General features: G+C 37.4%; 1 protein-coding gene across 1 annotated transcript in view; it reads right to left on the reverse strand.

Annotated features, from left to right (window-relative positions):
* Positions 1–24,397, reverse strand: part of RNF145 (ring finger protein 145) — a 72,124-nt gene that overhangs the window by 15,123 nt on the left and 32,604 nt on the right. The window contains exons 4-6 of the mRNA XM_059917608.1: positions 13,211–13,302; positions 5,656–5,891; positions 3,024–3,199 (exon numbers count right to left, since the gene is read on the reverse strand). Of these exons, the coding sequence (XP_059773591.1) occupies positions 3,024–3,199; positions 5,656–5,891; positions 13,211–13,302 (504 nt within the window). The remainder of the gene's footprint in view (positions 1–3,023; positions 3,200–5,655; positions 5,892–13,210; positions 13,303–24,397) is intronic.

Raw genomic sequence — 24,397 nt, forward strand, 5'->3', positions numbered from 1 at the left:
GTGTATAGTTGCCCATTGTTCTTCTGAAAGGTTCTGGCTGTTCAAATCGATCAGACTGTACTGCTAATGTGGTTCCTTGTCAAAACTCCTTCTCTGACCAAACTGCTATGGGGTAGGGCCTGTGCAGACTCTGCAGCCCCTGACTCCTCTCACTCCAACAGTGCCTTCCATGCTACTGGTGCTTTACATTTTAATTAATTTAGGCGTAGGTAAATGCAGGTTTTTTTCTGGGTTATTTCAAAAGCATGTCCAAGAATACAGCCCAAGACCATTTAAAAATAATTTTAATACCAATTTTTAATAAGGAGAACTGGACTTGCACTAAACCTTGGAAATACTTTCATATTTTATAGATACATTCAATACTTTTATTGAACATGTTTGAGCATAATTTAACAAGTATTTTGCAAATATATGTAATGTTATGTACCAATAATTTGGATTTAGCATTTACAAAGCAACTAATAAAAAACCGTTCAAAGCACAGTATCTTAAGTTTTGAAATTTCAGTGAAGAGTGTCTTGCATGGATGAGGAATTCATTCAGGCAAATCAGTATCTGCCCTTTACTATGTAGGTCCATGCCTCTGCTACACGGTTATCCTTCTTACACAACTGTTTTTAAGTTACTTTTTACGTGAAAACATCTAATTTTACGTAGACCACTGTGCATTATGATGTGGAAAAAAATGTTTGGTTTTCCATTAGGAGCCAAAATATCTACCAATCATGGTAGTTGACAGCTAATGAATAAATAATTTTATGGCATTCTTACAAGTCTAATTTCTGAAATGTTTGATATTTTTCTCAGAAAAATCATTATATAACATGTTTCAACAAATTGTCCGGTAATTTAAAAATATGAGAATCACGGCTAAAAATAACACTAAAAATTTTACTTCATTCCCATTGGAAAAGTCTGAAAGTTTTACTGAATGTCCATACAATTTCTCTATTCTTGTATCTATATTTAAAGAAATCTTTTTTACCCAAACAGTATGATTTAATTACATTTTCAAGAGGAGCACATTCTTTTTCTCTTACTTTAAAAAAGAGTGTGGTGCTATTTTTCAAGAACATACTAAAGAAAACGAAAGGTTTCAACCTAGCTTTGGGGAAGTGAAAGAGGCTGGGAAATTTATAAAACTTTTCTTCCCATCTCTCCTCAATGAGACATTTTATTGATTTTAGTTTCTATTTCCTGGCTACAAAAAAACCCTTCTTTTTGTTTTTCAGTTTGTTTGCCGTGCTTTGTTGGTTTGTTTTAGTCAGGGTATCCTGGTAAACTTGTGATCCTCCTTTTTGAAAGTAAGTTGTTCTTTGGCAAGGCAACATACACACATAACCTGACTCACGAGAGCATCAAGAAGGACAAAGAACAATGCTTACAGAGATACAAATTAATGAAAGAACCACACAGGAACTTCTCTATAAAACACCAAATTAAAATATTCTTATATAGAGAAGGGGCAACCTATCCTATGTATGGAAAAGGAATAAAGAAGAAAATTATTTTGGCAAGATATTTAAGCCTCACCTAAAATCTCAGCATTATTTTCTTACTTTGTTAAGTCCAAATTCATTCATAGCTTACTGATTTGTTAAGCCTCTTACATTATACTATGCTTCATTTGATTGTGCTTCACAATGGATAATAATTTGGTTTAAAACATGACCAATCCCAGTCCCACACTTAGGTTATCCTAACCACAGAACTGTATATCTCTCTTTCTCTTTAAATTCAGTTACTTTTTGGACCATTTTAAAACTCTGCATAAAATCTCCATAATACTTACATAAAAACAAATAGCAGTGAAACAATGAATTGGCCATTAAAATATGTTTGATATCAGTTATTGCATGTTTATAAAAGCTACTTTTTAATTAAAAGTCTCAGAAAGTACAAAATCTGACTCAGTATCAATAAGTTTATTTTACTTACTTGTCAAAATAGGTATTGCCCCATGACATTTTTATTGCTGTTTAACTTTGTAACATTTTCAATCTTAACAAGTAACATGCTCCTTAAAGAGAGTAAATTTGTCTTAAACTTCTCCTCCCCTACACCACTTAGTGCACAACACTCCATCATTTTGGATGGCTGGGAAACAACAGCTCTACTAACTAAAACTCTAAAGTTGTATTCGCCTGTACTTACTTCCCAGGAGGAGAGTTTCTTTCTTGCCTTTTAAAGTGACAATGAGCCAGGGAATGAAGATGTAGACCCATTTGCTAGATTCTGAGGGCTTGAGATGGAAACTTGGAATTTAACAGTGACAAATGTCTAGATAAGCTCACAACAAAGATAATGAGGTGGAAAAAGGACTCTAATGACTTAAGATTTTTTTTTAATAATTTACTTTAGAAACCAAGTCTTAGAATTCCTTTAGGTTAAATAGTAAAATACTATGATATACTCATTTTACCATTATTTGACTCTATCTTAATACGGAAGCAAAACATTGAAAATAACAGGGCATAGTGAAAGTATATAGGTAAGTCATAGGATTTGGACTCAGATGGAGTTTGAGTGTCAGCACCCCTTCTGTTGGCACTGGCACCTGGGCAAGTTACTCTTGGTACAGTTTCCTTAGCTCTGAAATGCTAATGATAATAAAGGCACCTTTCTTGCAGGGCTGCTATAAAAGTAAGTATGAAGAAGTGTTTATTAGTGTGGCTGGCACATATTAAATACTCAATTAAAGTGACAGTTTTTAGTAACATATTTCTTTTCCAGTAGTTTAACTTGAAATTGAAAAAACATTTTTACAATTTGCTACATACCTTTCCACAAATCATTTGCTGTACTACAGTCTACAGTGCAGCCAAATATACCACCATTATTATATTAGCACCTCCCTACATTGCCAGACCTAGGCATCCACTGAGTGAAAATCCTATTTTAATTGAATATGAAGCACTATAAAAAGACTGACAAAAGTTAATTTGAAAAACTTACTATTCCTAGATCAAAGTTTTCTCTTCCTAAGGTTATATATAGTATCGTATATTCTTATTAATTACCTTGTGAGGAAAAGGAAAAGAAGCCTCTCTCGTGATGCAGGCTGATCTCGAGTACTGAAATAGGAGTAAATCTGAAGAGCAAATAAGACGAGCCAGAAAACCATGAACAGTACAGGGACTACCAGCTGATTCCACAGGGACATCCCCAAGGCTAGAAGGCCATATACCTCCACTACCTGAGTAAGAAAATACGACTTTAGGAAAACACCTTGTATCACTTCAATAAACACATTTAAACACAAAAGAGTTTAACCTAAAGTACTTAAAGAGAAAAACTGAGTAGCTTTTCTTTTCTTGCAAGATTATTTCAACTCAATTCCTTCAAAGTTAGCTCTATACATACAAGTAGGAATTAGCATGTCTTTGTTAATTTTCTGATTTTGCATTATTATTAACAGTTGACACACATTCATCAAATGGCAACAGTAAACTGCCCTAACAGTTCAGGGATAATGTCAAAATAAAGTCACAGTCAGAGTAAAACTACATCAAGGGAGTTTGAGGAGCCTTGGTAAACTTACTCATGTCTAACAGGACTAGCATGAACGATGCAATACTGCTTGAGGGGCTAGGAGGAAGGGAAATATAAAAGAATTTTCCAGAGTTTATTCAGGAAGGTCATAGATGAGAAGTAGTTTGATGGAAGACAGAATAATCACTGGAGAAGTTTATTATGGAGCAAAGACAGGAAGTCTTTTCCCCCAGACAAATCAATTCCCCTTGCTCCTACTGTGTATTTATCAAGCAACATTTCTCAAATGATTTGGTTTGCCAAGTGCATTAACACCAGGAAAAAAGGTACACCTAAAAAAATTTATTAAACTACTATAAGTCAATAAATTAGCTGTCTAGTTTATAAAACAATTTCTTATGAGACTGATTAGGAGGAATTAATTCTCATAATCTGATTCAGCCTAAGAGTATAGCCGTAACCAAGTTTCTGGAGTTACTAAGCCAGGGACCGGATCCTGGCAACACAACAGGGTTTTGCCAAGTAGGTTACAAACTCTAACCTAAGCAGCCAATTGGTCTTGCCGGAATGCTCGGTGTGACACCAGAATGTTTCAAAAACTATAAAGACCTTAAATGAAAATACACTGACTTGTAGGTTATTCTAAATTTACATTTTTTCATCTGTAAATCAAATATTTTTTCTAAAACTGAGTCATGATTAACCCCTATTTTTTCCCAACTAGAAAATACTGAAAGAAAAAGGAAATTGTCCAGCTAGCTGCAAAATTATTATTAGCAGCAAACTAATCACTGAGAGGTAGAGTACTTTTCCTCCTTTCCATTCAAGGAAAAGACCACTAAAATACCTGACAGTGTCCATCTCTTGTCTATCCAATTCTTTCCAGGTCACGAATTTCATAACCTATACTTTATTTTCAACTGCAACACCTTGTGCTACAAGAACCTTACGGCAAGCGAGAAGGTAAACATGACACTGAAAAACGGAGGCTTTGTCCTTACAGTGACTAAATAAACAGTATCCAAGTAATATTTACTGAATATCTACCGCTTCTTACAAACCAGGGTAGTTCCACAAGATTGAATTCAAATAAAAAATACATAAATTCGTCATTCTGACTCTGAATACAACAACCCTTCCCCATGAAGAAACTGTTCAATCAGAGTATGAAAATAACTTCATCTTCTTCGGAAGATCTACTTTCAAGAAAGTTGCTCAAGTTAATCATTACGTAAGATGAAGAAATCAGTAGAATCAGGGTAAGGCCAAGAGCTTAGGTAATTTTTCTGGGAAATCTGCCCCTGGGGCCACAACAATAACAACAAGGAAAGGATTCATTTAGTAGTATCAGTTTGACCAATCTGAAAGCTTCCTGTACCTTACGGTCATGCACACAGTAAAGAGCTAGGAAAGAATGCCCATTTTAATTCTCTCTTTATACCAATGTCAGTTTTAAGACCTATTTTATATACTGAAATTCACTGATTAAATCAAATAGAACTATTTATCTGCTGAATACCTACTGTTTGTGTCTGGAAATAATCTGTTTGAGAGCAAAGGCTGATAAAAGTAGGAGAAACAGAAGCACGTTATGTTGGCAAAATCAGTCCAAGCACCACATCTAAATGAAATCTGTCATACCATACCAGAACTATTTAACTTCTCAGTCTATTAAACAAACGTAAGGAAAAAACTGTACTCACAGGACTATAATCAGGAAAAAAACAGGATTTGACCTCTAGGTATTCAATTCTACATCATTCTTGTCTTTGTTATCGTAGTTAACACTGAATATCATCTACCTGGCACTGAACTCATTCAAATCTCATGGCTACCCTATGCGTTAAGTACAACAGTTATTATTAGCTCCATTTTACAGATGAGTAAACTTAAGTGAGTAACCCCAGGTTACACAGCTGGTAAACAGCAGCATCAGAGTGAGATCCCAGACCATCTGCTTCCGGAGAAGCACTTACCTCACTTTACTGCCTCTCAATAGAACTTAATAAAGAATCTCAGATGCTCCTAATTAGGTTGAAAATAGTTACTGTTTTGAAACTGTCAAACATAATGTTACCATGACCATGACTGTGAAATAAAAGTGAACTAAATCTTTAATATACTTAATATTTATGTAGAATTTTATCTACACAGTCTTACCTGAACCAACTCTCTGTATGCAGACTTGGCAAGGTTATAAGGTACTAGAAGGTTAGACCCAAGAAAATAAAGAACTTCCAATCCAGTAAAAATCATAGCAAATTTGTTGATGATAACAATTGTCTCCAGAGGAACAAGGCAGAGGCGTGCTAGAAGAGGAAGCATGTGAGCTGAAAAGAGCCAAATCTGCTTCGTTTTCATGACACAGGAGCATAAAGTACACACCACCAACTGACCTAAAAGGGGGGGGGGGGGGAGAACGTATTTAATTTTTTGAGATTTGGTATCCACAAAATAAAAACAAGACACTGTTAATAAGGATGATGACACAGCTTTTGAAGGAGTTTAGTTAGGATCTCTTAGATAATATTTTAAATCAAATTTTAATTTCATCTGACCAAAATTACATATTCACATGTTCTGTGAATTTTGAGCACCCATTCCCTAGGATTGACTTAAAAAAAACAGCACAAATATCCACTGGTCTTTATCACATTCCAGGTGGCATATATAATATGGCAATTTTTTTAAATGTCTCACTCAAACAATAATTCAGCTACAACTAAATATATTTAGCTCCTTTTACAAAGGCCCTCAATATTTAACTGTTCTCGTCTAGAGGTAAAAGTATAAAACCCAAGAGATATAGTTACTTGTCCAAGATCATGCTGTGACAAGATTTATTCTGAGGTTTTCAATCTTTAATTGCTTCTACAGGACCGTGCAAGCCTTCCCAAATGACTCAGTAATGAGAAGTTAAAACTGAAAAGTTTAAACAACAAATTCTTCTCACAGAGGATTATGCATGATTATAGAAAAGTTAGGAAATACAGGGAAGTAAAAAGGAAAAAGAAGCCTCAATCTCCTACAATCCTGTCACCCAAAGGTAGCACTGTTAATGTCGTGTTCATTAAATAAGGTATTGCACATAAAGCCTTAGCATTTTATCTGAAACCTAGGCAGTGCTCAAAGTTATTCATGTTGTTACCTTTTCAGATTTATTCTATGCATGTGAATATACACAAATGTTTTATATAAAGGAGATTATAGCATACACACAATCAGCTTTTTTCATTTAATACATTATGCATATATCTCTCAAATAAATAAATAAGTAAATAAAGCCTTTTGTTGTTTTTTTAGTTAAAAAACTGAATGCATATGACAATATTAGCATTTGGCTATTTTCAAATATTTCATAATTATAAAATGCTTTGTTATGAATAAGCTTGTACATTTACATCACTGTATAAACTACTTGGAGCACATTTCCTAATATTTTCTTAGCCTAAATTCCTATAAGTGGGATTACTGAGTCAGAAGAAACATTTTTTAAGGCTTTTGACACATACTGTCAATTGCCCTACAGAAACAAAACACACAGTGTACAGGGTGCCCATTTTCCCACCTACCTGTCAACAGTGAAAGTAATTTAAGAAAGGGAAGGGCAAGGAATATTTTCTAAGTTTTTGTTAAATTTGTATTTTGTCATTTACCAGTAGCACTGAACATTACCAATAAATAATGGGTTGGCCAAAAAGTTCGTTCGAGTTTTTCTGCAAGATGTTACGGAAAAACCCGAACGAACTTTTTGGCCAATCAATATGTAAAAGCATTTGCAATTACTTGGCAAAACGTTTGTTCACATTCTTTGTCTATTCTTTTACTAGGATATGTAGCCTTCTGTTGTTTGATCAAGATATTAACCTCCTTTATCATATGATTGTATTTTACCAATCTGTCATTTGAGTATTTTAATAACTTTTTTCTCTCATAGTATAAAAGTTTTTATTATAAAGAGTCAAACCTATCAATCTTTTCCTTAATGGTTTCTACTTCTGGTGCCATGGTTAATTATATGGCTCCCCCTACTCAAGATTATACATGTAATCACATATATTTTCTTTAATTTAAAAATTAATATATATGGAAATTATTTTAGAATAAGGTAAAAAGTAAAGATCTATGTTTGTTTTTCCAGATGTGTAGTCAGTTGTCTCAAAACTAGCTATTGGAATCATCCAATTCTTTTCTCATTAATTTGAAATGCCACTTTGGTATACTTCAAAATCTTCTGTATATTTTGTGTCTGTGTCGGAACTTGCTATTTTTTTTCAGTGCTCTACTCTGATGACAGTGCCCAGTATTCCTTTTCACTGACTGGACAAGTCTCCTCTTATTGCTCCTCTCAGAATTTCTTAGAAATTCTTGAACATGTCATCTTCCAAATTAATTTAAGAATCAGTCAAATTCTTTTCCTTCTTGCCAATGAAAAGCAAAACAATATTTTTAGATTCTAATTTGTGTTCTATCCATATTATTGTTAGAAGAATTCAAAAACGGCAACTATTTTTATACAAAGCTGAAAATTTATTAACAATTTACTACACTGTATGTAACATATGTGGTATTTTTTCCCACAAAGTACTAATTTTAGCTTTTGAAGAACTGATATTCAAATCATATGAAAAACATTCATAAAGGCATTAAGAAAGAGAAAAACACCTAATAATAAAGAAAATTGAGGCAGATCCCCCCGCCTTGCTCTCACCCTCTGCAGTGTACTCAATAGATCTCGCTTTTTACCCTCACTTCTGGCTTGGTAAATTCTTTTACCACCCACACTGCCAGCCCCATCACCGCGCTCCACAGCATTTTGGTGGCCCATACAGGGAATGCCTCTCTCTCCTCTCTCTGCCTTTTCTAATCAGTCTTCCGATAGTAATGATCGACCTAATGACTTGGGGCAACTGAAGGTCCCCGTCCAGGGTTATTGCTCAGCGGGACCCAAGGCCTCCGGACGGGCTCCAACTCACTGTCACCCCAAGGCCTACGTTCTGGAAAGTCTTCTCTCCTCTTCAACACTGCCGATGGTCTAAGGTCCCTGGAGACCAGGGATTGCACATCCTGACTCTCTGGCGGACCTAAAGCCCAGTCCCATATCGACTGACTGTCCCTGCCCGATGGGGTGGCAGTGTCCTTTGGGCCTAGCCTTGGGACTCCTCACTTCTAACACCTGGTGCATTTGGCAGCGGCAGCTCGTCTGTGGCAAATCCAGGCACACTGTGAGATCCTCTTTTCTCTTTCCATCCTGATCCACCAACGTCACCAAGTACTTCAAACAAGTTGCTACAAAACCGACTTCATTCCATCAAGCTACAAATGGTGACAAGACAAGGATTCCAACCTCTAGAATCAATACAGTTGACTACTCTCAAACAGGCCTCCCAAAATTTCTATTCACACAGAATCCCACAGCCCCATAGCCGACCAGCAAAGCCAACTGGGACCCAATGTCGCCCCTTCTCAGCAGGAAGTAGCCCAAGATGATGTCGTTGCCCAGATGTCAATGATTTGACTCTGCTGATCTGACAGGGGGGAAATGTAGAGCTTAACAAAAGAACAGCCATCTTAGGCTGGGGCAGTCCTTTTAAGATAAGACAAATGCACTCTCCCCCCAACAGAAATTACCAGCAGTCACAAGCAGTTGGCATTCCAGGCAGATAGAGCTATGACACACTGAGCCCTAACCACCAAACGGGTGGAACACTAACCCAAGGGTGACCAGAGCGGGCCATAAAAGAAGCCCAGTTTCCTTCCCCCAGCGCAGACCCCCTCTTGGTCTCCCCCGCTGCTCCCCTGCAGTGTACTCAATAAATCTTGCTTTCTACCCTCAGAAAAAAAAAAGAAAGAAAGAAATAGAAAAAGAAAACTGAGAAGAGAGGCCACCTAGTAAGGTAAGTCAACAAAATCTTAGGGGCTAGAAAACAACCATCAGGCCACTACTCTTTCCCCACCCTGAGAAGAAGACTGAATTTTGCTCTCCGGAAAGGCTGAAATAGGCTCCTGGGCACCGTGCACAGCTCAGGGCAGAGGTGAGGTGCAGTGCCCAAATGAAAAACGGAGATTAAAATAAAAGTCTGCACCCAGAAAGATGAGATCGCTCTAGATCTCCAAACACTGCTGCCATGTTTATTGCCACCCAGCTCTTGTCACTGACACTTGCCTCCCCTACAGGAGATAGAAAGATTCTTCTTTGGGGAAACTGACCCAAGTCCAAGTGAAAAGACCTACAAATACGCACACTTAGGGGTCTCCCCAAAAACAGCCAGTCCCACTTGACACCAAATGTGAAACATACCCGTTGGTAAGCCTTAAAGAGATTCCAATCGACAACTTAATAACTCACTTTAATACAAATGATCACACAAGGATATTTAAGTAACACTTACAGTTTATCAGCCTCATATGGGGTCTAGGCATCAGTATTTATAATTTTTTATGTAATATAACCAGGTGATTCTAATCCAGGCTTAAGAAATACTGCTGTCCCAGGTAAGGCAAAGACCAAAACAAATGGAGAGAACGCAAGTAACAAAAGAAAGCTTCAAAGTAAATAATATATCTAAGAAATTTAAAAGACTGTCACAATAAAAAGAAAACAAACTCCAGGATATTAAAATATATAACAACAAAAGGGTTGTAAGATAAAGTTGGGAAATCTCAGAAAGTAAAACAAAAGACAAAGAGAGAGACAGAGAGAGAGAAAAAGGAAAATGGAACAGTAAGAAAATTAGGGGCTCAATGTGGGAGGAACCTTATCCAATTAAGAGAATTTCCAGAAAGGGACAAAAGAGAAAACAGCAGGGAAAAGTTACGGTGAGTTGAAAGGAGAGAGGCCTCTGGGGAATGATACCTGAGAGTAGAGAGGAGTGGTACAGGAGAAAGCCAATTTTCATCATAAAATTGTGGTATTTCTTGACTTTTAAAAGTAAGTATATTTCTTTGATTAAAAAATTAGCTAAAACTCTGAAAGAAATAAAATACTCAGAGGAAATGCTTTAATATTAGGAATGATTAGGAATTTTCATTCTGGTATGTCTTACTTTCACTATACTCATAGCTATGATATTTAAATTTCCTTGTTCAAGTTCTCAGAGCTTTCTGAGAATCTGCTGCCTGTGTTATAATCATCAGTTTGGCTCAAATAAAATTCTCTTTTTTCTTCTTAAAAAAAAAAAAAAAATTTTTCCTTGTTCAGCATGATGTAAACTTCCTTTAAGCTCTGAAAATTCCCATAAGTCTAGGACAGCACATTCGGTGTTCAGCTCTGGGGTTACAGGCTTCATTTATCTTCTTTCACAGAAGAGTATGACTCATATGCTGTGATTCTCTTTAAGAGAAGACTACTCCTCTTATTTAGGTGAAAGAAGGAAGGAGTCATACTGTTAGTGGAAATCTTTCCTATAGCTCCAGAAGAACAGGAAGTTGTTTAACTTGACATGCCTATTTCAACTGACAGTTCTGAATAAATCAAAATCACAATGTACTCTTTGGATTTCAGGATTCCACTGTAAGAACTATCTCTAAGAAGTCTGTAATCCTAAGAAATGATGGCATATTCAAATTACTTAATTTTTCATTAAAAGTTCATTAGTGAAATGGAAGAAAAGGAGTAGAAAGTTACTTTAAAATCAAAGTCTAAAGAAAATTGCTACTTAATAGTTTATGGATTTTGTTTTATTTCCAATTAATTGAATCTTAGTTGAGTAAACACACTATCATTGATAAGAAAAATTTAAGGAAATATACAGATTTATACTAAATTGTGTCCATTATAGAATAAAAGAGAACACTTTATGAGTTTTCTAACCTAGCAAATATTTTCATACTTGGATGTTACCACTACTGAATATACCAATTCATGGGAAACAGCCATAAAGCAACATTATTTTTGTGTCCTACTGTTTTAAAAGCCACTCTGTGAACTGAGTGTTCTCCTGCCCCTAAGGCAAGTCCCATACCTTTTCTAATCTAGCACAGGTTACACAATCTAATCTAATCTAATCTAACCTCAATCTAATAACAAACAAAACTTTGAAACTGATTTAAAGTTGAGAGTTTTCCTTTATTACAGCTGAGGCCTCCTATGGCATCACAGAAAACCTGCAATTGTGACAGGGAGTAGAGAGGTTAAGGCAAGCTTCTTCCTCTTTCTCTGCCAGCACAGTCTCACTCTTTTCCTGACTTACTCACGACTGAAGCAGGCAGGGAAGGAGAGGGAGGGAAGTAGAAAATTCTTACTGAACTATGTTCTTACAATGGTATGGTATTGGTGCTCCCTGCAGTTGGCGTATTTAAAATGGATCTCCTTTCTCCTGGGCACTTTTAAGGATTCTTCTGATTGTTCCCATCACTGTGGATCTCTCACCTGCAGTACCCTTGATGCTTGTTATGTACCCTCCTCTGGCTGTTTTTGGTTCTTTCCTCAGCTCCTTGGAATCTAGAAGTTCAATCCCTGTTGGAGTCTTCTCATCTTTATAAGGGCCCTCTTGGGAGGACCTAAGAAAATTCCACTGACTCTTGGGGCCCTCATCTAGTCTATAGTAAACTAACATCGTTTGCCTACACAGATTAGATGATACAGGAGAACCTCGCAAGACATTTTCACTCCACAGTCAGAAACTCAACAGCCAGCCAGCCAGCCCAGTGCTGGCCTTTATATCAGACTAGAATTATAATACAAACCATATATATAATATTTAATATTCTGGTAGCATCATTTTATAAAGGTTAAAAAAAAAAAAAAGTAAAATTAATTAATAATATATTTTATTTAACCTAATATATCCCAAATATTATCACATAGACATTCAATCTATATTAAAAAATTAACAAGACATTCTACATCATTTTTGTACTACGTTTGAGAAATTGGGTGTGTTTTACACTACAGTATATTTTAATTTGGACTAGTCACATTTCAAGGGCTCACAAGCCACATGTGGCTTGTTTTGGATGGTGTAGCTTTAGATATTGCAGGCCTAGGTTGGATACCAGTCTGTAGTATCCCCCCTAAGCCACAAAAAAATATGTGTCTCCAAATGGTCTACCACTAAATTCTCTAAATGAGAAGGGCCCGGCAAGTATTTTAGAGAAAACAGCTCCCTAAAGAAATCCTCCTTCAAATCCCAACATTCAACCTCTTAACACCCTCTACATGGGTGAATTTAAGAATCACATACTGGTTTTCTCTCACTTTCTTTTTTGCAACTTTGGCATGGTAGGGTCTAGTATTTCACTTTGGACTGTATCTATATTGTTTTGGGGTCCCAGCCAACACTTCTATTTTAAGCATTCTGCTACCTGAATATTTCAATCATGTCTCAAGTTCTTGATGTTTCTGGCACTTTATTTTTGACTATAGGATAATGGCTTTCAACAACAGTAAACAATATTAAGACATTACATATTTCATTTTAATCTTACAAAGTAATTATTAGCTTTATTTTACAATTAATCTTCCCAAATACTTACACTACCCTTAAAAAAACACAAGGAACTACAGGCTATATGTGATCATAAACATGTAAAATAAGAAACACCTATGTATGAAAGAAAAAGACTAACATTTAACAATGGCTATGTTTTGAAAGTCGTCATGAATAACTTTGAGTTTTCCAATTTTTTGTATTAAGTATGAACCAATTTTAGAAGATAGTAATTAAGATTGGTTGGTTCCTACGTACACTTTTAATTCTTTTATAATACTTACCTATTAAGGCTGTGGTAAACCGATTCATGGAGAGAGGTTCTAAATACATTGGTCCTTCATAGGCGGACTCCAGTTCACTCCTAACGTAGTCCCTAAATAAGTAAAATGATAAGAATGCATTAGATACATTCCAAGCACATATGGGAGACAGAAGTTGCTACAGCAAAGCATTCTTATAAAAAGCATATTATGTTAATAACACCTCTCTCCACATCTATACTAAGGAAAAATTTAGGTACAAAAAATTATAGAGGGATGGGCTTCATCTCCTTCGTCCATGCACTGGAAACAGAATTTACTGAAACTGAATTTTACTATGCAGAGAAGCAGCCAAAGCTCCACTTTGTGGGATTTTCTTTCTTCCCACGACCTTATTAAATAATTTATGCCCAGGAAAAAGCCAGTTGAGATGCCATCTCTCAACCCTACTACTTAACTGATAACACCTAATACTATTACATTGAATTTCCCCTCTTTTGACTAGCTTCCAACATCCCTCCCATCTTCTTTTCCCCAAAGTTTGTCCCAAGTTATACTTAATTAGTTACAGGTAAAATCACAAACTAGCTAGCAAACTAGCTTGTAGCAGAACAGTCCTTAAAAACTGTCACTTTCAAGTCTACAGGGAATCTATAATTAGAATTATAATATTTAGTAGGCTACAAACTTATTTTGAGATATATTTTAAATCAAATCAAATATTCCTTTTAAAACTTAATTCATTTAACATTGATCACTGAGAAATAACAAGATTTAAGTAGTGGCCAAAGAGCCTTTACACTCTGAGAAAACAGAACTTTTAGGGCAGAGGAGGGAAGCACAAAAAGGGAGAATTTAATTTATTATCAATAAGTTCAGTGGTAATAGTAGAACATGGTTGTCTTAAGTTCTTCTGACATCAAAGTAGGAAAGTTTGTGTTAAAAAAATTCTCCTTTTCTTCACCTGCTGAATGCTTTATTCACTGTACTTTAATACAGTTTTAATGTTTCAAGTATTTCTGAAAAACTCAGATGGCTGTATTTACTTTTTCCATGAAATTACTTCCTATTAGGCAATCAAGTTGAATTCCTTTAGCATAACATAGCCAAACAAGAAATGACCCTTACATAATTAGCAAGGAGAGTATTGCCAAAAATGAACATTAAAAACTAAAATAAAAATTTAAAGCAGTTTTGGGAACAATTATAAAAACCAATGAATGACTAAGCTTCTTGGGTGATTTAGCAATTCTCCTCTATAACTCTAGGAGGATTATTTTTAACAAATAACATATTAATAGTCTCTTTCTAGTAAAGAGAAAGCCAAATTCTCAAGGGGAATGATTCTAATGCAGTGGCTGTCAACCAGGGGTGATTTTGCCCCTGACGGGATAGTCCACAACGTCTGGAGACATTTTTAGTTGTCACAACTTGGAAGGGTGGAGGGGTGCTACTGGCACCTAAGCCAAGATGTTGCTAAAATATTCTACAGTGCACAGAACAGCCCCCACAACAAAGAATTACCCACTGCAGAAGGTCAGTGGTTGAAATCCTGTTTTAATGTAGAGAGACACTAACGCTACACGTGCAAATTATATATAAATATCTGATTACTAGAGTAGTATAGGTAACCGTCAATGTAATTATTATATTTTATATAGCTTTAAGATAGAAAGCTAAAGAATTAAGAGAATTATGAAGTTTAAAATAAAATAGACACATAACTACCATTTACGTTTACGAAGTCTTTGAAAATGCTATTAAAGAAATAAATTTATATTTAAAAGATATGTAGCTCTGAGTCCCAGTACTACCTAGGCCTTTAAAGCCAAATAATTTCTTTTTGGCCATAGCACATCCCTCTCAAATAGATCCAGTTTAAAAAGAGGCCACGTGGGACTTCCCTGGCGGTCCAGTGGTTAAGACTTTGCCTTCCAATGCAGGGGGTGCGGGTGTGATCCTGGGTCAGAGAGCTAAGATCCCACATTCCTAGCGGCTGAAGGACCAAAACATAAAACAGAAGCAGTATTGTAACAAATCCAATAAAGACTTTAAAAAAATTAAATTAAAAAATAAAAAATAAATAAAAAGAGGGCAGGGACAACCCATAAAGACAAAAGGCAGGTTGGTGTTTGCCAGGGGATGGGGGGAGGGGGAATGGAAACAACTATTTAAGGGTAGCAGGTTTTATTCTGGGGTGATGAAAATGGAATTAGATAATGGTGACGGTTACACAACATTATGAACGTACTATATGAACTGTTCGCTTTAAAAGGTTAATTTTTGTTACGTGAATTTCACCTCAATAAAAAAGGGGGGCCTACAAGAGCACTATCTCCAAGGGGAAAAGCCAAAAGATGGACCAAAAGGACCTCAGTCCCAGGAGCTCTCTCACAGAGAGGGGCGAGGGGAGGAGATGACAGAGTTGGGTTCCCTGTCTTATTTTCTCTCACATGTTTGCTTTTGTCATCGTATTACTGATGTTTCATAATAAACTCAGGAAACTCAACATTATCAAGAATTTCTTACTGCTGAGACATTTGTTAATTGTTTTGTATTATTTCCTAGCCTACTTTAGTTTACCCTCTTTTTAAAAGCCTCTTTGTTTTTCTTTAGTCCCTTACCTTAAATTCTAATTTCACATAACAAAACTTCCAAGGAAAATTAATATTTTCTATACTTTTTTATCCTAACTCAAAAAGAATCTGCTGTATACCTATGTTGCTAGCACACTGCTAGGCCCTGAAAATACTGCAGTAGACAAGAAAGACACACTTGCTGTTAGGATGAAGCTTACAAACCAGGAGAGGAGACATACATTAAACAAATACTTAGGCTAACAATTAGTAAATTACAATTGTGTCAAATGCTGTAAGAAAAAAATGTAAGAAGCCAGACGGCTGGGAGGCGGAAACGGGAGGGACACAGGGACGTGGTTTTGAGGGCCGAAGCGTGGCTTGTTCTATGAAATAAAACACTAAGCATGAAAAAAATAAATAAATAAATAAAATAAAATAATTTTTAAAAATTAAAAAAAATATAGAATGTTGTAATGGTTTTTTAAATTTTTATTTTTATATTCACAACTCTATTTATTTAAAAATTATCTTCTATTATCTTCACTTCTAGATTCATATTTTTCCATTTAGCTAGTTTTTTCTGCCTTTTTATTTTAAATATCACTTATTTTACCTCTCATTCTATTTCATAGCGTTATTTTAAAGGGTTTAATGCAACTATTTCCTTTTCTTTTAGCCTACCCTATGTTCCTTTGGTTGTTTTGTTGTTGTTGTTTTTAAAGTTTCCTCTTAACTTTCTAATTCTTTTTATGATTTTCTTCTTAGTTCTTTTTCTCTTTCCATGTTTCATCACTCTGTGATTTGTTGAGATTATAGGACACTAAGGGATGACTACGTTCCAGAATAATCACCAACCTTTAGGCCACAATGACAACACCCTGAGGTTAAGCAGTTTCCTCCCACTAGCTCTCCCACTTTGCCCTCTTCTAAGACCCTATGAATAGCTCTCTCTCAATGCTGCAACCTCTCCCAGGACTGCCCGACCTGTCATTGTATCAATCACCCTACCACAGAAATTAACATCTTTCCTAAGCACCTCAGACCCTCTCCCCTTTGCTCAACTCCTATCTCTCAAGACAGTCTTCAGAATTTCTCTGTTTGGCTGACTCACCAATAGGCCCCACCTCAGTAAAGACAGCCAGAGCCAGAAAGCCTGCAGCCCCTTTGGGTCGGCCGAGCTTGCTTGCCAGAGCAGGGCAGTGGCTTTGCTGGAGGCTAAACTACTAGTCTTGCCAGGCAGCCACTACTTACTTCTCTCTTCTGAGAGAAGAATCTGAGCACCGCCTCCCAAACTATACAGAAAAACTGGGGGGAAAAAAAAACTGGCAACATTAACAAAGATCTCTATATCTAAGTTATGTACAACTTCAGGGAATCTCATGCTGGCAATGAAAACTCTTGGTTACTCAGTCTCAACAGAGTGGGTCACTTACAACAGTAAAAAACAAGACAGTAAGCCTAAATAAGAAGGATCCAGAGAAAGAATTATCCAAAATTCCATGAGTCATTTTAGGCCAAAATTTACTCTGAGGCAAGAGCCATGAAATTCTATTTTTAACAGAATTTTATACCTATTTTAAGACTGAATCAGATGAGATGTTCAAAAGCAGTATTAGAATTTTTAAATTTAGATTTAAAGAGTAGAATGCATTAATTTAGTCAGAAGCAAGAATTCCTGCATTTTGCTTGTAACTGAATAAAATCTTCCCCTTCTTAAACCTCTTTTTTCACTTGTGCAATCTGTGCAATGCTAACAATTAACGCTGAGCACCAGTAAACTGAACACTTTGAAAATCTACTTCTCTACACCCCTTGTGGTACACTACTTTCCTGTGGTTGCAACTATTTGGGGGCATAAGGAATGTGTAAGATGTATAAAAAAGAGCCCCAAGGATAGCTTACAATAGGAAAAACTCTTGCTATAAAGAGAAGTATACAAGTTATAAAAAAATAAGTAACAACAAAACCTAGAAGCTTATCAATTCATCAGCTGATTAAAGACCTTTATTTCTAAGTCTCTCAAGCAACCTGGCTGCGTCACTGAACAACGTAGGAACAATCTGTACATTCTAGCCACTTAAAGCTTTCAAACAATATTAATTCCAAAGAAACCTAATCTATTTGTACACAGAACGAAGTGGTGAGCCCTCCAAGTTATATTTCGCAATATGTGCAAACAAAAGGCACTGCTCAATTTAACAGATCCCAGATAGTGAGATGTTCATTTTTTTCTTTTGGCCGCACAGCACAGCACGCAGGATCTTAGTTCCCCGACCAGGAAGTGCAGAGTCCTAACCACTGGGCCACTAGGGAATTCCCGAGATGTTCAAACACCGGGATTTGAGTACCTACCACACCCTAAGCGCTGTACTAGCAACTGAACAGTTCATTTACCCAGTTTCATCATTTAAATCTTCTCTGCCACACGGCCACCCTATTTTCTCTCTTCAGCTTCTTTCTGACCAGCTACTAAATATTTAGTGCCTTGATCTGATAATGTTCTAAAGAAGAAAACATATCGGACACTGAAATGGACCAGTTTTATTCCTGTCAAAATTAGGAGTTGAGTATATAATGATAAAATTCATTTTACAATTCCTTTATCTAACAGCAGTTCTCAACTGAAAAAATCTTGTTCCCCGGGTGACAACGTTTGGCAATTAGTGGTACTTTCTGGTTTCACAATTGTGGGGAAGGGGTACTCTGCTATCTGTTAGCAGAGACAGGGTGTTGTTAACATCCTGTAATGCACGCAACTGCTCCATAGCAAAGAATGACACAGCCCAAAATGCTAACAGTTCCAAAAGAGAGAACCCCTCATCTATAGCTTTGAATTACACAAGCTTTCATAAAATGGAGACCTAGTTATCTGTATTGACACATAAGTAACTCCTGGGAAAGTTTTACATTTGAAATCATAGTTACACACCCAAGACAAGGATGAAAAAGAGTACACTTTTATCATTTGAAACCCATGGGCTCTTAAGTCATACATGTACAAAATTGATACACTGGTTCATAAACCTAACAATAACACAAGGCATTTAAAAATAATGAAGTTTAAAATTTTAGAGAAAAACACTTAATGTGGATGTAAACCATGAAAACACTCTCACAGTAATGGTCATGTCACTTTGTACAATTTCTCTTTTTTTCCCTGTAGTTCTGGATAGTCTCAATTTTAAAGTAGGATTGACACTGGAAAATACATTCCTTAGATCACTCAAAATGAAAAGCATAGTTTAGAATTTTAAGTATTAAAGAACCTGACATTTATCAAATTCTAATGAGTTCAATTAGAGTATTAATATTAAATGTTCATACTAACTGAGCTGTGCCCATGGATTTTCTAAAGTTTAATTCTTGTGAACTGCAAGTTATACCCATTTTATAAACATATTCTAAACAAGTTTTTATTCACTTAAGGAGAATCAGCTTCATTATATGAGTAAAGGCATACCTTGGAGATACTGCGGGTTCAGTTCTAGACCACCACAACAAAGTGAACACCACAATAGAGCAAATCACATGAATTTTTTGGTTTCCCAGTGCATATAAGAGTTACATTTACACTATACTGTAGTCTACTAAGTGTCCAATAGCATGATGTCTAAAAAAAATGTACATACCTTAATTTAAAAATACTTTGTTGCTAAATAAAAGCTAACCATCATCTGAGCCTTCAGCGAGTCATAATCTTTTTGCTGGTGGAGGGTCTTGCCTCAAGGCTGATGGCTGCTGACTGATCAGGATGGTGGTTGCTGAAGGATGGGGTGGCTGTGGCAATTTCTTAAAATAAGACAACAATGGATGGAGGACCTTCAAGATGGCGGAGGAGTAAGACGTGGAGATCACCTTCCGCCCCACAAATACATCAAAACTACATCTACATGTGGCACAACTCCTACAGAACACCTACTGAATGCTGGCAGAAGATCTCAGACTTCCCAAACGGCAAGAAACTCCCCAAGTACCTGGGTAGGGCAAAAGAAAAAAGAAAAAACAGAGACAAAAGAAAAAACAGAGACAAAAGAATAGGGACAGGACCTGCACCTCTGGGAGGGAGCTGTGAAGGAAGAAAAGTTTCCACACACTAGAAAGCCCCTTCGCGAGCGGAGACCGGGGTAAGGGTGGCGGGGAAGCTTTGGAGTCACGGAGGAGTACACAGCAAGAGGGGTGCAGATGGCAAAGTGGAGAGATTCCCGCACAGAGGATCAGTGCCAAGCAGCACTCACCAGCCTAAGAGGCTTGTCTGCTCACCCGCCAGGGCGGGTGGGGGCTGGGGGCTGGGAGCTGAGGCTTGGGCTTCGGAGGTCGGATCCCAGGGAGAGGACTGGGGTTGGCTGCCTGAACACACCCTGAAGGGGGCTAGTGTGCCACAGCTAGCTGGGAGGGAGTCCAGGAAAAAGTCTGGAACTGCCTCAGAGACAAGAGACCTTTGTTACGGGGTGCACAAGGAGAGGGGATTCACAGCACCGCCTAAACGAGCTCCAGAGAACAGCATGAGCCACGACTACCAGCACGGACACCAGAGACAGGCATGAAACGCTAAGGCTGCTACTGCAGCCACCAAAAAGCCTATGTGCAAGCACAGGTCACTATCCACACCTCCCCTCCCGGAAGCCTGTGCAGCCCGCCACCGCCAGGGTCCCGTGATCCAGGGACAACTTCGCCGGGAGAACGCATGGCGCGCCTCAGGCTGGTGCAACATTACGGCGGCTCGCCCCACATTCCAATTATAACTACCGTACCCCTCCCTCCTCCCGACCTGAGTGAGCCAGAGCCCCTTAATCAGCTGCTGCTTTAACCCCCTCCTGTCTCGGCAAAGAACAGACACCAGAGGGCAACCTACACACAGAGTGGGGCCAAATTCAAAGCTGAACCCCAGGAGCTGTGCAAACAAAGAAGAGAAAGGGAAATCTCTCCCAGCAGCCTCAGGAGCAGCGGATTAAATCTCCACACTCAACCTGAGGTACCCTGCATCTGTGGAATACCTGAATAGACAAGGAATCTTCCCAAAATTGAGGCCGTGGACTTTGGGAGCAACTGTAGACTTCGGGTTTGCTGTACATGACAGACTAGTTTCTGATTTTTATGTTTATCTTAGTATAGTTTTTAGTGCTTGTTGTCACTGGTGGATTTGTTTATTGGTTTGGTTGCTCTTTTTTTAAAAAATTACTTTTTAAATTTTAATAATATTTTCTTATTTTTTATTTTAATAACATTATTTATTTTATTTTATTTATTTATTTTCTCCCTTTTCTTCTGAGCCGTGTGGCTGACAGGATCTTCGTGCTCCAGCTGCGTCTCAGGCCTGAGCCTCTGAGGTGGGAGAACCGAGTTCAGGACACTGGTCTGCGAGAGACCTCCTGACCCCACGTAATTATCAATCGGCGAGAGCTCTCCCAGAGACCTCCGTCTCAACGCTAAGACCCAGCTCCACTCAACGACCAGTGAAGTCCAGTGCTGGACACCACATGCCAAACAACTAGCAAGACAGGAACACAACCCCACCCACTAGCAAAGAGGCTGCCTAAAATCATAATAAGTTCACAGACACCCCAAAACATACCAGTGGACGTGGTCCTGCCCACCAGAGAGACAACATCCAGCCTCATCCACCAGAACACAGGCACTAGTCCCCTCCACCAGGAAGCCTACACAACCCACTGAACCAATCTTAGCCACTGGGGGCAGACACCAAAAACAATGGGAACTACGAACCTGCAGCCTGTGAAAAGGAGACCCCAAACACAGGAAGTTAAGCAAAATGAGAAGACAGAGAAATATGCAGCAGATGAAGGAGCAAGGTAAAAACCCACCAGACCAAACAAATGAACAGGAAATAGGCAGTCTACCTGAAAAAGAATTCAGGTAATGATAGTAAAGATGATCCAATATCTTGGAAATAGAATGGAGAAAATACAAGAAACGTTTAACAAGGACCTAGAAGAACTAAAGAGCAAACAATGATGAACAACACAATAAATGAAATTAAAAATCCTCTAGAAGGAATCAGTAGCAGAATAACTGAGGCAGAAGAACGGATAAGTGGCCAGGAAGATAAAATAGTGGAAATACCTACTGCAGAGCAGAGTAAAAAAAAGAATGAAAAGAACTGAGGACGGTCTCAGAGACCTCTAGGACAACATTAAACACACCAACATTCAAATTATAGGGGTCCCAGAAGAAAAAGAGAAAAAGAAAGGGACTGAGAAAATATTTGAAGAGATTATAGTTGAAAACTTCCTTAATACAGGAAACAGTCAAACTTAAGTCCAGGAAGCGCAGAGAGTCCCATACAGGATAAATCCAAGGAGAAACATGCCAAGACACATATTAATCAAACTATCAAAAATTAAATACAAAGAAAAAATACTAAAAGCAGCAACAGAAAAGCAACAAATACCATACAAGGGAATCCCCATAAGGTTAAGAGCTGATCTTTCAGCACAAACTCTGCAAGCCAGAAGGGAGTGGCAGGACATACTTAAAGTGATGAAAGGGAAAAACCTACAACCACGATTGCTCTACCCAGCAAGGATCTCATTCAGATTTGACAGAGAAATTAAAACCTTTACAGACAAGCAAAAGCTAAGAGAATTTAGCACCACCAAACCAGCTTTATAATAAATGCTAACGGAACGTCTCTAGGTAGGAAACCCAAGAGAAGAAAAAGACCTACAATAACAAAACCGAAACAATTAAGAAAGTGGTAATAGGAACATATATATCGATAATTACCTTAAATGTAAATGGATTAAATACTCCAACCAAAAGACACAGACTGGCTGAATGGATACAAAAACAAGACCCATACATATGCTGTCTACAAGAGACCCACTTCAGACGTAGGGACACATAGACTGAAAAAATGGAAATCAAAAGAAAGCTGGAGTACAAATTCTCATATCAGACAAAATAGACTTTAAAATAAAGACGATTACAAGAGAAAAAGAAGGAAACTACATAACGATCAAGGGATCAATCCAAGAAGAAGATATAACAATTGTAAGTATTTATACACCCAACAAAGGAGCTCCTCAATACATATGGCAAATGCTAACAGCCATAAAAGGGGAAATTGACAGTAACACAAAAATAGTAGGAGACTTTAACACCCCACTTTCATCAATGGACAGATCATCCAAAATCAAAATAAATAAGGAAACACAAGTGTTAAATGACACATTAAACAAGATGGACTGGCTTCCCTGGTGGCACAGTGGTTGAGAATCCACCTGCCAATGCAGGGAACACGGGTTTGAGCCCTGGTCTGGGAAGATCCCACATGCCGCGGAGCAATTAGGACCGTGAGCCACAACTACTGAGCCTGCGCGTCTGGAGCCTGTGCTCTGCAACAACAGAGGCCACGATAGTGAGAGGCCCGCACACCGTGATGAAGAGTGGCCCCCGCTTGCTGCAACTAGAGAAAGCCCTTCCACAGAAACGAAGACCCAACACAGCCAAAAAATAAATAAATTTTAAAAAAAAAACAAAAACAAGATGGACTTAATTGATATTTATAGGACATTCCATCCAAAAACAACAGAATACACTTTCTTCTCAAGTGGTCATGGAACATTCTCCAGGATAGATCACATCTTGGGTCACAAATCAAGCCTTGGTACATGCAAGAAAACTGAAAGCATATCAGGTATCTTTTCCGACCACAGAGCTGTGAGACTAGATATCAATTACAGGAAAAAAATCTGTAAAAAATACAAACACATGGAGGCTAAACAATACACTACTAAATAACCAAGAGATCACTGAGGAAATCAAAAAATACCTAGAAACAAATGAAACTGAAAACACGATGACCCAACACATATGGGATGCAGCAAAAGCAGTTCTAAGAGGGAAGTTTATAGCAATACAATCTTACCTCAAGAAACAAGAAAAATCTCAAATAAACAACCTAACCTTACAGCTAAAGCAATTAGAGAGAGAAGAACCAAAAAACCCCAAAGTTAGCGGAAGGAAAGAAATCATAAAAACCAGATCAGAAATAAATGAAAAAGAGATGAAGGAAACAATAGCAAAGATCAATAAAACTAAAAGCTGGTTCTTTGAGAAGATAAACAAAATCGAGAAACCAGACTCATCAAGAAAAAAAGGGAAAGACTCAAATCAACAGAATTAGAAATGAAAAAGAAGTAACAACTGACACTGCAGAAATAAAGGATCATGAGAGATTACTACAAGCAACTATATGCCAATAAAATGGACAACCTGGAAGAAATGAACAAATTCTTAGAAAAGCAAAACCTTCTGAGACTGAACCAGGAAGAAATAAGAAATATAAACAGAACATTCACAAGCACTGAAACTGACACTGTGATTAAAAATCTTCCAACAAACAAAAGCCCAGGACCAGATGGCTTCACAGGCAAATTCTATCAAACATTTAGAGAAGAGCTAACACCTATCCTTCTCAAACTCTTCCAAAATATAGCAGAGGGAGGAACACTCCCAAAATCATTCTATGAGGCCACCATCACCCTGATACCAAAACCAGACAAAGATGTCACAAAAAAAGAAAACTACAGGCCAATATCACTGACGAACATAGATGCAAAAATCCTCAACAAAATACTAGCAAACCGAATCCAACAGCACATTAAAA

The sequence above is a fragment of the Balaenoptera ricei genome, chromosome 3, assembly GCF_028023285.1.
Source record: "Balaenoptera ricei isolate mBalRic1 chromosome 3, mBalRic1.hap2, whole genome shotgun sequence".
NCBI classification, from domain to species: Eukaryota; Metazoa; Chordata; class Mammalia; order Artiodactyla; family Balaenopteridae; genus Balaenoptera; species Balaenoptera ricei.